Source organism: Triticum urartu, unplaced genomic scaffold (assembly GCF_003073215.2).
Source record: "Triticum urartu cultivar G1812 unplaced genomic scaffold, Tu2.1 TuUngrouped_contig_958, whole genome shotgun sequence".
Classification (NCBI taxonomy): Eukaryota; Viridiplantae; Streptophyta; class Magnoliopsida; order Poales; family Poaceae; genus Triticum; species Triticum urartu.
The window spans coordinates 1-13182 of NW_024120638.1; the positions used below are offsets into that span (position 1 = coordinate 1).

At 47.8% G+C, this 13182-nt stretch overlaps 1 protein-coding gene across 1 annotated transcript; it reads left to right on the forward strand.

Annotated features, from left to right (window-relative positions):
- The first annotated feature begins 1225 nt into the window (after positions 1-1225).
- Positions 1226-2340, forward strand: LOC125532281. Its single transcript, XM_048696400.1, has 3 exons — positions 1226-1366; positions 1455-1723; positions 1891-2340. Exons 2-3 carry the CDS (start codon positions 1556-1558, stop codon positions 2089-2091), a joined length of 369 nt encoding a protein of 122 aa, XP_048552357.1. The 5' UTR covers positions 1226-1366; positions 1455-1555; the 3' UTR covers positions 2092-2340.
- The last annotated feature ends 10842 nt before the right edge of the window (positions 2341-13182 follow it).

Genomic DNA, 13182 nt, shown 5'->3' on the forward strand with positions numbered 1-13182 from the left:
GACTGAATCCTCAGGTTGGAAGGTTATGTTTGTTCACCGTTTTTCTGCTTGAGCTTTCATAATGTTGCGAGCATGGCTGAGATATTGCTTGAAAACTTGTTGCATGAGTTGACGCTCCTCGAGCTAGTCCTTCAGTGCAGGAATGCTGCAAGTAGAAGCTGCTTCGATGCCCAGTGTTGTGGTTCATGGCTATATAGTGCTACAAAAGGAGAGGCCTTGAGAGCAGAATGGTAGCTGGAATCGTACCATAACTCTCGCAGGGACAAGTACTGACTCCATTGGCTCCGGCATGCGTGAATGATGCAGCGCAGGTTTTTTGTTTCTTCTTTTACTCTCGCAGGGACAAGTACTTTTTCAAATTAGCGAATAATTTTTAAATTCATAAACATACATTGAATTTGTGAACATTTTTCCAAATTCGCAAACATTTTTATAATTGCAGTTTTTCTAATTCACGAACATATTTGAATTCTTGAGTTTTTTAATTTGCAAACAGTTTTTTGATCCGTGAACATTTTTTGGATCGCCGGACATTTTCCAGATTCATAAACATTTTTTTGAGACAAAAAATATTTGAATTCATGAACACTTTTTCCAATTCATCAACATGTTTTGTATTTGCAACCATTTTTTGAATTTGCTAACATCTTCTGAAATCACGAACATTTTTACATCCATGAACTTTTTTTTTTCAAATCTGTGAACAATATTTTTATTCACAGGTATTTTTTATATATTAAGGATTGTTTGAATTCACGAACATTCTTTGAATTCATGGACATCTTTTAAAATTCACGAACTATTTTTTCAATTGTGAATGTTTTTTGAATTCAAAAATATTATTTCAAGTCCATGAACAATTTTTCTACTTCATTATTTTTATTTAATTCATGAGTATTTATGAATTTCGGAATACCTGAATATTTTTTATATTCACAAACATTTTTTAAAATCAACGAGGAATTTTTGAATATTATTTGAATTCAGTAACATGTTTTGAATTCGGAAATATTTTTCGAATTTATGAACTTTCTTAAATACACATGATTGTTTTTTAAATTTACAACTTTTTTGTATTTGCGATTTTCTTTAATTATAAATTAAAATAAACTGACGAACAAATGATGAAATGAGGAAAGAGGAAAACGAGAAACAGACTTGCACTCGCTCGCTGTGCGAGGCCCCATGCGTAGGGCTCGCTGTGAGCGACACACAGCAGCGCCCTCACTTGGATGGGTACGCTTCCCTAAAAAAAACTTGGATCGGCACGCGACTTCCTTCCTCACCCTCCCTCCCGGCGGCGGCGGCGACGGAGCCTAGTAACCGGCGGCGGCGACGGCGGCGGCATCTCCCCGCATCTGAAAGGGTGTGTCCTCTCTCCCCTCCTGCCACCTCCCTGGCTTGGGTCCATGTATCCAGCGAAATATCACTGCTGACACTCACAGTACCTCCAGAATACTTCGATTTGCCGAGGCGAGCTGTTCTTGTCTTCTCACGCCTCGTGGCGCGGCGTGGGTGAACTCGCGGAGGCCCCTCGAAGCAAACGCGCGGGGAGATGTTTGCGACGGCGGCGCGGTGGGCGGCGAAGAAGGGGAAGCCCAAGATGGCGCCGATCGAGCTGACGACGGCGCCGGAGCAGGCGCAGTCCATCACCCGCACCATCTTCGACGTGGTCAAGGAGCACGGCCCCCTCACCATCTCCGACGTTTGGGAGCACGTCAAGGTACTTCTGGTACTGAAACTTGTGCAAGATTCATCTCCGCACGCAACCTGTTCGACGGAATGTCTTTCTGGCAACTTGGCTGGACGGACAGTGTCTTCTCTGTTCTTGCAACGTGATTTTGGATTCCTTGTCATTTAGAACGTGCCTCGTGTGTTCATTTTGTTCAGGATGTAGGCCTGAGGGGTTTGACAAGCAAGAGGCAGATGAAGATCATGCTGCGGTGGATGAGGGAGAAGCAGAAGCTCAGGCTCATCTGCGACCATGACGGACCTCACAAACAGTTCCTCTACACGACATGGTTCACCAACCCCAATAATGCGCCGCAGAGGCCCAGGAGGGAGCTCAGCAGGGAGAATCCCAAGCCATGACTGCACTCATGTTGACTAATTTAGGGCTTATTTCCTGGATATGTAGACAAAGCTGTCAATCATAGCTGAAACACCGTGAACGATGTCAGATTGTGGATTATGCAAAAATAAATAACCCCAAACATATTTTTTCCCCCTGTACTTCTGTTTTCGCCATCTTTTGTGCTTCTTCCTGAAACTGGTGTTGGTGTTCTGAAGAACTTTGGCCTCGGCCTTCTCCAATTGAAATGAATGTGGTTTTAACTGCTATTAACTTTGGCAATAACCTTACTTTAAGTGATGGGGTTATATCTGATTACTCCTATCACATCTCGTAACCATTTGCAGGTCATGTATTCAGTAGAACAGCACACAAGTATTTAATGTCTGATGACAATCATAGTAGTTAGTAACTTCAAAATAAGTTTTTAGTAATTATCACATGTTAGTTTCCAGTGCTGCAATGCCCTATATTGCGTTGCAATTTCAGTATATAAAAATTTAGTGGCATAAACAACCTGCAATAGCAAGGAACCAAAACTGTTTTCCTAGCATCAGTTTCATATACTCAAACATACTTCCTCAGAATCATTGCGGTTGATGCAGCCAAGGGAAAGAAGTGTGGAACAGGTGGCGCGACTGATGCTAGACCTCCTGTGCCCAGCAAAGAAATTAATAGTACAATTGTGTTTGGGCCAATATCCTGAAGTAGGGTTCTAATCCAGATTCCGACTGCCCTTGCTGACTGTGGGGCCTGGTTGGCAAGCGTCCATACTGACCGAGCTTCCGAGGAAAGATGCCAAGGCACTGCCTTGTGAAGACCTGAGGTGTTTCATCCAGTTTGACAACTAGGATGACATCATGGGATACAAACTCTCACTGCTAAGAACTAACTGGTCAGGACAGTCTCGTCTCATCATCATGTCTCTTTTTCTTACGAGATTTTGTTGTTATTAGTGCATGAACATACTGGTTATTTTCGATTGGTAATGATGTAGTGACTTTTTGTTGTTGAGGAACTGGCAGATGACTGCCTATATATTAGGCGACTAATAGGCGCCGGCGCACCGGCCTAATAGTTCCGCCGGTCCACTTTGAGCCGTTTGATTAAGTCGCTTGCAGCCCTACGATTTATGCAGTGTCTTCCTCACGAGCGCGTATCAAAAAAATCCCCCTGCCTCTCATCGCTCCCTTCGCCTTGCCGGGGCACACGCTCTCCGGTTGCCGCACCTCGCCGGCCGTCCTCGTCGTCGGCCCGCCCTCGCCGGATGTCCTCGTCACCGGCGGCCGCACACTCGCCGCCGCCGCCAGTCGCCGCTTGCAGTTGTCGCTGGCTTCACGCATGGAACAACTCTGGCCTGCGGTTGCAGCTCCGATAGCGAAGGTTGCGGCTCCGGCGGCGACAGGCCCGTCGCTCGCCGTCGTCACTCAGCACCGGCACGATCACCATCATCAAAATTGCAAACAAAAAAGGCGTGTTGGTTCCAGCAAAAACGAGCGCCGGTTCCAGCAAAATCAAGCAACGGTTCAAACAAAAATCATCTTCGCCGCTGAGCCGCGATGCCGGTTGCAGCTTGCACTGCCGGCAGTTGTAGCAATTTGAGGTGCTGGTTGTAGCTCAGCTGACATCGATTGTAGCAAAAATTCCCCGACTCTGGTTTATGCAATGTAGCAGAAAATGCAAAACACCGGTTGTAGCAAAAAATTTAGCTTGATCCAGCAAAAACAGAACACGCAAACAAGGATGGTGGTAGCAAAAAAATTGGCTGAATCCAGCAAAAAAGAACACTGTAGTAGCAAATTAGCAAAAGATGAGCCCCGGTTCCAGCAAATAAAGGATGGTGGTAGCAAAAACTTGAATGGATCCAGCAAAAACAGAACACGGTGGAAGCAAATTTTGGAGCTCTTTCCAGCAAAAACAATGGTTCCAGCAAAAGAATCATCGTCTCCGTTTGCCGGCCACCGGGCGCAGTCACCATGGTCGGCAGGCCACCCGGCGCAGGTCCCAGCACGACGGATGTCTGGTTCCAGCAGCTCGTCGTCGGTTCTGGCACGCGGCGCGGTCGTGGAGCCCGCGGTCGTGGAGCCCCGCCCAACCTCCCAACCATGACGCCTTTGCATCTGGCTTGCTTCTCAGCTAGCAGCCATTGCTGATTTGGAATAGGATTAAAGGGGGAGTGTTGTTCGGCTCGACGGCGGCGAGAAGCTGGTGCTGGGATACGGCAGCAGAGAAAGAGATGGGGAAAAAATAAGTGGTGCACGCGTGAGAGGATAAGGAAGCAAGATGCTTCAGCGGTGGGGTGGGGTGAGCCTGGCAGAACACGTGGCTTGCGTACGATCCCTGGATTGCACATGAATCCCACGACCCGCGCGAAACCGGCGGAGCGTTCGGCCGGTGCGCCGGGTATAAACATTACCCTATATATTAGGAGGAGAAAGTCATGCGTGGAAACATTAAAAGGCGAGTTGCCTAAGGCTGCCCGAACGCATCCAGGACTGGACTAAGTGCAGATATTAAGTTATTAATCCGGCTCGGGTGGAGGTTCCTTCTCACGGTCTGAGAGCCAAAGAGCAGAACTAGTCGGTCGGAGATGAAGGAGGTGCAGGAGCAAGCATGGAAGAAGAATCGAACACACGCATGTTGCGTTCCTTCCACAGGTTCCAGCAGGTGTATATCGTGATGATGATGCGCTGGTCAGGTAAAAGGCCATGTGAGCTCATTCCACCAGGAAGAAACAGAGGGAGCAGTGGCGGCATTGGAGGCAAGAATAGGGCAGCCACACCAATCGACCACCAGCAGCCATACATCTTGCGCCAAGGTGCACTTGAAGATCAGATGCAGGGGAGTCTCATCCGTTTGGTTGCACAGCACAGGTTGCAGTATTGGTTATGGTCCAAACCCCTGACAGCAAGGTTATCGTTGGTGAGAGTACGGCCACAAATCCAGAGCGACATGAAGAACCGGCACTTAACCTCGACCTTGGCCTTCCACAGTTGGGAGAAATTGCAGGTGGAGTAGGAGCCATGGAATTGCACCGGGTAAGCAGAGCGAGCAGAGTAAGTAGCGGAATCAGAGCAGTTCCAACTGATGGAATCCTCAATATCATGCCGCAGCTCAGTCTGGTGCAGTAAATGCCACAGGAGGGTGAACTGACGCAACTGAGTACTCCCTCCGTTCCCAAATACTTGTCTTTCTAGGCATTTCAAATGGACACAACATACGGATGCATATAGACATATTTTAGAGTGTAGATTCACTCATTTTGCTTCGTATGTAATCATTTGTTGAAATCTCTAGAAAGACAAATATTTAGGAACGGAGGAAGTAGTATTGGATATGCGATGAAGCCCAGACATCCATGTTTGATGGCTGAATGCGCGTTGAACCGAGATGTTCTTCCTTGTACAGACCGGCAGGAGGTCCGGAGCCATGCTAGCCACAGATTGGCCAAATAACCAATGATCATGCCAAAATGAGGTCTTCCGGCCGTTGCCCAGGTGAATGGCGGTCGCAGCACGGAAGCAAGCAACATCATCGGCATCACAAGGGGTATGGGAACCCCTCCAAGGCCGATCATCATCCATCCACTCCAAGCCATTTCCATCTGAGGCGAAGAGCGCGCCCAAAACGTCTCAAATCCAAAACCTGAAGACCTCCCAGATTCACAGGGCGAAGCCATCATCCGCATCTGGTTTGGATCTCCACAGGAAGTTGCGCCGCAGCTTGTCAACTTGCTTGTAAGCCCAAAGGTCCAGCCGAAATAAAGATATAAGATGTGCAGGAATAGCCGAAAGGACAGAGTTAACCAACCGAAGACGAGCATCTTTAGATAAGAGCCTGTCCTTCCAACGTTGACGCGAGAACATCTTATCAAGGGTGGGTTGCAGATTAGCTCTGGTAATTTTCTTATAGTGTAACAGCAAACCTAGACACTTGCACGGGAATTGCATCACAGGGATTGGAAATTGCTGAAGGAGAACTTGCAGATCCTCCTGATCACAAGCAATGGGGAAGACGCCGCTTTTCCTCGAGTTTGCTGTGAGGCCAGAAGCTCTTCCAAAACAGTGTAGAATCTCCCTAGTGACTTTGGTATCAGAAGCCGTTGATGAGATGAAGAGGGCAGCGTCATCGGCATACAGACTGACCCTGAGCTGGGAAGGGGGGAGCTGCATGGAAGAGAGGGCGCCTGCAGTGCAAGCCTTCTCAAACAACCAATGGATAGAAGCAATAGCAATGGTGAAAAGCATTGGAGACAGGGGTCTCCCTGCCTAAGCCCACGACGGTGTTGGAATCTCTGCCCTAGGTCACCATTAGCCATGACCCGAGAAGAAGATGAGCTCCAAAGCAGGGACATAATGTGGCGCCATTTCTGACCAAAGCCCAGTCGCTGCATCAGTTCAAGCATAGATCCCCAAGAGACCGAGTCGAATGCGCCTGCAATGTCAAGCTTGAGTAACAGGGCAGCCTCCATCTTTTGGTGCAACTGACTGACCGCATTCCGAACATAGAGAAAATTGTCCTGAATGATGCGAGAATAAAAGCACTCTGAGAGTATGGAACGATCAGTGGTAGGAACAGTGCGAGGCGAATGGACAACAGCTTGCACAAGATCTTCGTGATTGAATTCATCAAACCGATGGGACGGAAGTCCATGACTCTGAGAGCATCATCTGCCTTGGGAATGAGAGTAATGAATGCAAAGTTGAGAAGGTTCCAGCGCTTCCCACTTAAGTCCAAGAATTGATTCAGAGCAGCAACAATGTCAGGTTGCAGAGTGGACCAACAATGTCTGAAGAAACTCGCTATGAAGCCATCCGGACCTGGAGCTTTTCCGGCTGGGAGAGCCCAAACTACAGCCTTGACCTCCTCGGTAGTGAATGGTACATCCATGGATGGCAGATCATGCGATTGGAGGCAGAGCATGTCCCAGTTTAGAGAGGAGCGCCTCGCAGATGAAGTACCCATGTTCCAGCAGCTCAGCTTGTTTGTCAACTTGCAAAATTAGGTGCCCTCGGTCAGAAACAAGAACAGGAATGAAATTCCAGGGCCTGTGGCCATTAGCCTTGATGTGAAACAACTTGGAGTTAGCTTCCCCAGCTTTCAACCATTAAAGCCTCGAACGCTGACGTATCCTGATCCTCTGAACAGCAGCCAGGCCGAGAAGCTTATGCCGCAGAAAATTCCTTAATCCGAGATTAGCAATGGTGAGATCCCTATGGTCTTTTTTTTTTGACGAAAAAGCAGCAGGATGCTGATTTTCATTGATGTAGTGGAAGGGACGGTACAGTTACAAGAAAGGGTCAGGGAACACTAGCAAATCAGGACTAGCCAGGTGCCAGCAGCCCCGCGTAATTACATTGGCCTCTACCCGGGATCATGGTGGTTCGAAGAAGCTGGTCATTGGGGCTAAGCCCGCTTGTAGCCACGTTCTGGCCTCGTCTAAGATTCTGGAGTGAACTTGGTCCGTCGTGCTGGCCTTGGAGTTGAAAATCCGCTCGTTTCTCTCTTTCCAAATGCACCAGGATACCAGTAGGCAAGTGGCTCGCCATGTCGCCCGGCTTGCACGTGGTAGCGATCGTGTCTGATTCTGGAACCGCGATCGGAGGCTGTTGCCAGTGGCCATCGGCAGGTTGGAGAAGGGGCTTCCCAGTGATTGCACCGTCTTGAGCCAGACCTGCGCAGAGAAAGGGCAGGTCGCGACGAGGTGGAAGGCAGTTTCCGGCGCTCCTCGGCATAGCGCGCAAACCGGGTCATGTGGTATTTGCCGGCGTTGAAGATTGTCCGTTGTGAGGCATTTGCCCCGCAGAAGGATCCAGGCGAAACACTTGGCTCGCGGAGCCGCCTTGGCCGACCAAATGATTTCCTTGTCGTTGGTTGGGATGGCCCCTAGGAACATCATTCGGTATGCCGAGGCGCCGGAGAATTTTCCGTCGGCCGTCCACTTCCATCGCAAGGAATCTGTTCTGCCCTCCTGCAAAGTGATGCCCGCCGCCACGTCCCAGAGCTCGCATAGCTGGTGTAGCACCGCCTTGCTTGGATTTGGTTTGACATATCCCAGCCATGCGTTGCCGTCGAGCGCAGCCCTGAGTGTTAGCCTTCGTCCGTTGCAGTGCGCGAAGAGATCAGGCCATCGATCTGCCGGCCTGCACCCCTGCGCCCAATGTGCGCGCCAGAAGCTTGTTTTTCGCCCGTCGCCAATGATGATCTCCGTGGAGGCTCTGAAGATGCAGTCGGCGGCCGGATCATGGGGCATTACCAAATCCATCCATGGCCTGGTGTCGTCCGTCCAGCGTAACCAGTGCCAACGTGCCCGCAGCGCGGCCCCCTGGCGCTGCAGATCGAGTACTCCGAGGATGACCTGCTCAGTGAGGCTGGCAAGGAGGGAGATGTCCCCAACCTTAGAACGGCTCCAAAGGTGCAAGGCACGCGCGAGCCTGCCCAGCTTATGGTGTAGTATCCACATTGCATCACCATGCGGCATGGCTACAGACCAGGAGGTGCTGACAACATGATTGAAACCCCTAAGCTTTAACCAATAGTCTTCAAATCGGAAACCCTTGAAGTTGTGCTGACAAACCTGACCGGTGACGAAACAGTAAATTCCAATCTTTGGTGCAGAAAACATGGTCAATCTTGGTTCTTGTTTGCTGCTGGCATGAGCTAACCCATGTAAACCTGCGGCCATGGAGCTGCAGCTCGGAGACCTCGATGTCGTTGAGAGCATACCGAAACATAGCAAGGAGCCTCCTGTTGATGGCTGAATTGCTCTTGTCCTCTGCTCTGCAAATGAGGTTGAAATCTTCCAATAACAACCAGCAAGGTAGCATAGCAGACTTGGGGTCCTTAATTTCTTGAATGTAATTCATCCTGCTAGAATCAGATTGGGGTCCATAGACCGCAGTGATGCTCGAGTTGGCCACAGAAGCCCTCATGGAAACAGTGGCCAAGACGCTGTTGGTGGTGCGCAAAGAGCTGGTGATGGTGAAGAAATCAGACGAGAAAGCGATGAGTTGTAGCCTAGGCCACCATTGTTGTTTCTCATGTTCTCGTTAAGATTCAGTAGCTTGTGTATCTTGCAGCAAATGCTGTAGCATGTTTCCCATATTCCATAATAGCATAATTAAGAGGATCCTTGCCTGGATTTCTACTCTTTACTACTGGACACATCAGTTATTCTTTTTGTAGTAATGTACTAGGTGGAGCAATTTAATTAGTTTGGCTAACTTGGTACAGTATGTTGTCTAGGCGGCAAGTATGTTAATTTGTGTTTCATGTTAAGATTCCCATTTGTAGCCTTGTCGAGTTCAGTGGACATCATAGAAAGGGAAAATTTGGCATTTGCTTTGTTTATCCACCACTTGCATCATGATCTGCTGTTCCGCACGAGAGGCATCACCGAAGATAAATAAAGAGAACACCATGAAAAATTTGATTACCGTACCATAGTAATTGCCAACATTTATCATGCTGGTGTTCTTGAATCAAGTACACCCCTGACACTGGAAATTGTGCTGCATCCGGCCTCCAGCTGACAACTTCGCTGATGGTAAGATTTGTCGCCCGTCAGCATTGATGTACATTCAACCTCTGCTGACGGGTCAACCCTGGCCATCAGCAGAGGCCGTGTAGGGAAGGGTTTGTGTGGCCTAGTGGTGACAGCAACCAGCAGAAAGGACTCTCACTAATCCTAGATATTTTATATCAATTTAGCTACATTTCAGTCAGCTGAATTTCTTAATTTGGGTCAGTCAAATTTCTGGCCGTTGGATTTGTGCTTTGAGATTTGTGGTTTGGTTTTTTTTCTGTATTGTTTTTGTTGCGAGCTGGGCCTAGCGAAATCGATCGAGTCTTGTTTCTGGTCAGTTGATTTTGCCTGGTGGGCTCGCTCAGCTTCGCAGGCGCCCGTTTTTCTTTTTGTGCCCCCGTTAACAGGTTGCGAGCCCAGCGCGCACCGTCCAGCCCGGTTCTGGAATCGCTAGCGTCGGCCGTTCCCCTTCTTATCCGTTTGGTGCCTGTAATCTTGTCAGTCACTTCCCCCTCGAGCTCTCAGTCTCTCCCGTCCGTCTTCTCTTCTCCCGTAGAGCTAGGGTTCGTCGGCCAGTTCATCTGTTGCTCGTTTATCCTCCCTGATCTATTTTTATGCTAGCTATGTTCTAGGGTTTGAAGGTATTGATGTGGTTTTTCTGTTTGTTTCTTGCTGTTGTGTTTGCAGGATGGGTAATTGGGGGATTTTTCTTGCTTGAAGGATTTATCTCGGCCAATCTGCCCCTTTTCCAGGTATTTTTCTTACTTGAAGGATCTATCTTTGTATCAAATTCATGAACATTTTTTTGTATCAAATACAAAAAATCTTCGTCAATGTGTAAAAATGCAACGATTCAAAAAATGTTAATAAAATTCATTTTTTGTTCATCGGATTAAAAAAATGTTCATAGAATTTGTACATCAATTTCAAAAATTGTTCACCAAATTCAATTTTTTTTCATCAATTTCAAAAAATTTCACCAAATTCAATCAATTTCAAAAATTGTTCATCAAATTCAGAATTTGTTCGTTTCCCTTTTTCCTTTTTCTTTCAAACTTCATGAACATTTTTTTTTGTATCAAATTCCAAAAAAATTCATCAATGTGTAAAATGTTCATAAAATTCATTTTTTGTTCGTTGGATTGAAAAAATGCTCGTCAAAATCAAAAATTTGTTCATTGAATTCAAAAAATGTTCATCAAATTCAAAATTTGTTCATCGATTTCAAAAATTGTTCACAAAATTAAAATTTTGATCATCACCCATTTCGAAAATTGTCCATCAATTCCAAATTTGTTCGTTGATTTCAAAATTTGATAATCAAATTCAAAATTTGCTCAATGAATTCAAAATTCGTTCATCCATTTTTCAAAAAAATATTCTTGAATACAAATTTTGTTATCAAGTTTAAAAAATGTTCATCGTATTCAAATTTTGTTCATCAAATATAAAAAAATATTTATCGTTATTACAAAAATGCTCATATTAATTTGTTCGTGAAAATAAATAAATTTTCATAAAAGTTCAAAAAAACTAAATCACGAGCATTTTCTTACAAAATTCACCTTTCTAAATTACGAATTATTTGGAAGAAAAAGGAAAAGTAAAAAATAGTAAAAAAAGAATTTAAAAAACTGGGGCGTTCAGCCCCGCTCTTGGGCCGGCCCACTAGGGGCGCTCGGGAGCGGAGGAGGGGTGCGCGCTGGCATGTTCGCCAGCGCGTCACGCGCCATATAGGAGCACTCATACGACCCTATCAAACTTATCTTCTATACTACTATTAAAAAAGCAAACATGAATTCATCTACAGACACACCGTAAAGTATACACAGGATTACCAGAGATGTTAGATCAACCCAACTAAATCTCATCTAACAGTTCATATTACATCAAGCGTCCGCCATGCAAATAAACGATCCAGATTAAATGTTCTGCCGCAGACGCGCAGCAGACTGCCCCGCGCCCCGCGCACCCCTTTCCTCCTCAATTAGTGGAGATTAATGTTTCCTAATTTTCTGTTTCCCTCACAAACTTTGCGGCTCCTCCTCTGCTGCTCCATCAGATGTGAGTGCAGATCACCGCCGCCATCCACCGTCGGCCGCTCCTCCTCTGCTGCCCCATTGTTAGGATCTATGTAGTAATCGCCCGATCTATTACACTTTGCTCACGAATTCGAGTCTCAGAGGTGAATTACAGGTACGGGTACAAGAATTTTAGGGAAAGGGGATCGGGAAGGAAGAACAGTGCCGCCGCCGTGATCCTCTGGATGCCGGGGTCTCCGTGGTAAGCGCCTTAAGTAGACAGCCGACCAGTTGGGCTCAGCGGACCCACTGCGGCCCAGTGTTGGCCGGGTTGGGCTTCCTGGCCCTGGTGGGTCGAGAGGCAGCGATCAGGTCGCTGCCGTCCGGGCCTTTCCTGTCAGCGGCCGAAGCAGGGTCCGTTGGAGTAGGGGCGCTGACATCCCCTCCTCCTTGAGACGAGGCTTGCCCTGAAGCCTCTGCTGCAGGGAAGCGGGCTTGCAGAGCCACTCGGTCTTCCCAAGTGTCTTCCAGGGCTGATTCATCCGACCAATGGACGCGAACTTGTTCGATCATGGCACCATTCCTCTTGCGCCAACGTCGTTGGAGGACTGCGACTGGGACAACTGGAACCTTAGTATGGCGAGGAAGATCAGAGTGAGGCAGCGTACCCGGGTGCAGGCAGTGGCGTAGCTGGGAAACATGGAAGACAGGGTGCACTTGAGCTTGCGGTGGCAGCTCCAGTTTATAAGCTGAATCGTTGATCTTGGCGACGATCTGATACGGTCCATAATACTTGAATGCCAGCTTGTGGTTGGCGCGCCTTGCGACAGAAGTTTGAATGTAAGGTTGAAGCTTGAGATAAACCGAATCGCCCATAGAGAAGGTGCGCGGAGATCGACGCCTATCAGCTTGAGCTTTCATGTACTGCTGCGCTCTGTTTAAGTGTTGCTGCAACAGGTCTTGGATAACGGCGCGCTCGTCCAGCCAAGAATGCAGTGCTGGCACCGTGCACTCGCTGGTTGGAGTGATCCCCCAGTGTCTTGGTTCATGTCCGAACATTGCTTTGAACAGAGACATGCCGATGCTGGAATGATGTGAAGTATTGTACCAGAACTGCGCTAATGGTATCCAGTGACTCCACCTGGTTGGGCAGGCGTGCACGAAGCAGCAGAGATAAGTTTCAAGGCATTGATTGACCCTTTCAGTTTGCCCGTCTGTTTGCGGATGATTTGCCGTACTCAGTCGCAACTGGGTGCCCGCGTACTTGAACAATTCCTGCCAGAAGTGGCTTGTGAAAATAGGGTCACGATCCGACACGATTGAGGCTGGGAAGCCGTGAATCCTGTAAACGCTGTTCATGTAGAGAAGCACAACCTTGGCTGCAGTGTAAGGATGCGCCAGAGGAAGGAAATCACCAAACTTGGTGCGTTTGTCCACAATGACCCAGATGCAGTTGTGTTTACCAGATTGCGGGAGTCCGTCAATGAAATCCATCGTAATCATCTCCCACGGCTGTTGTGGAATCGGCAGAGGCTGAAGCAGACCCGGAGACGCTGCTCTGTCCG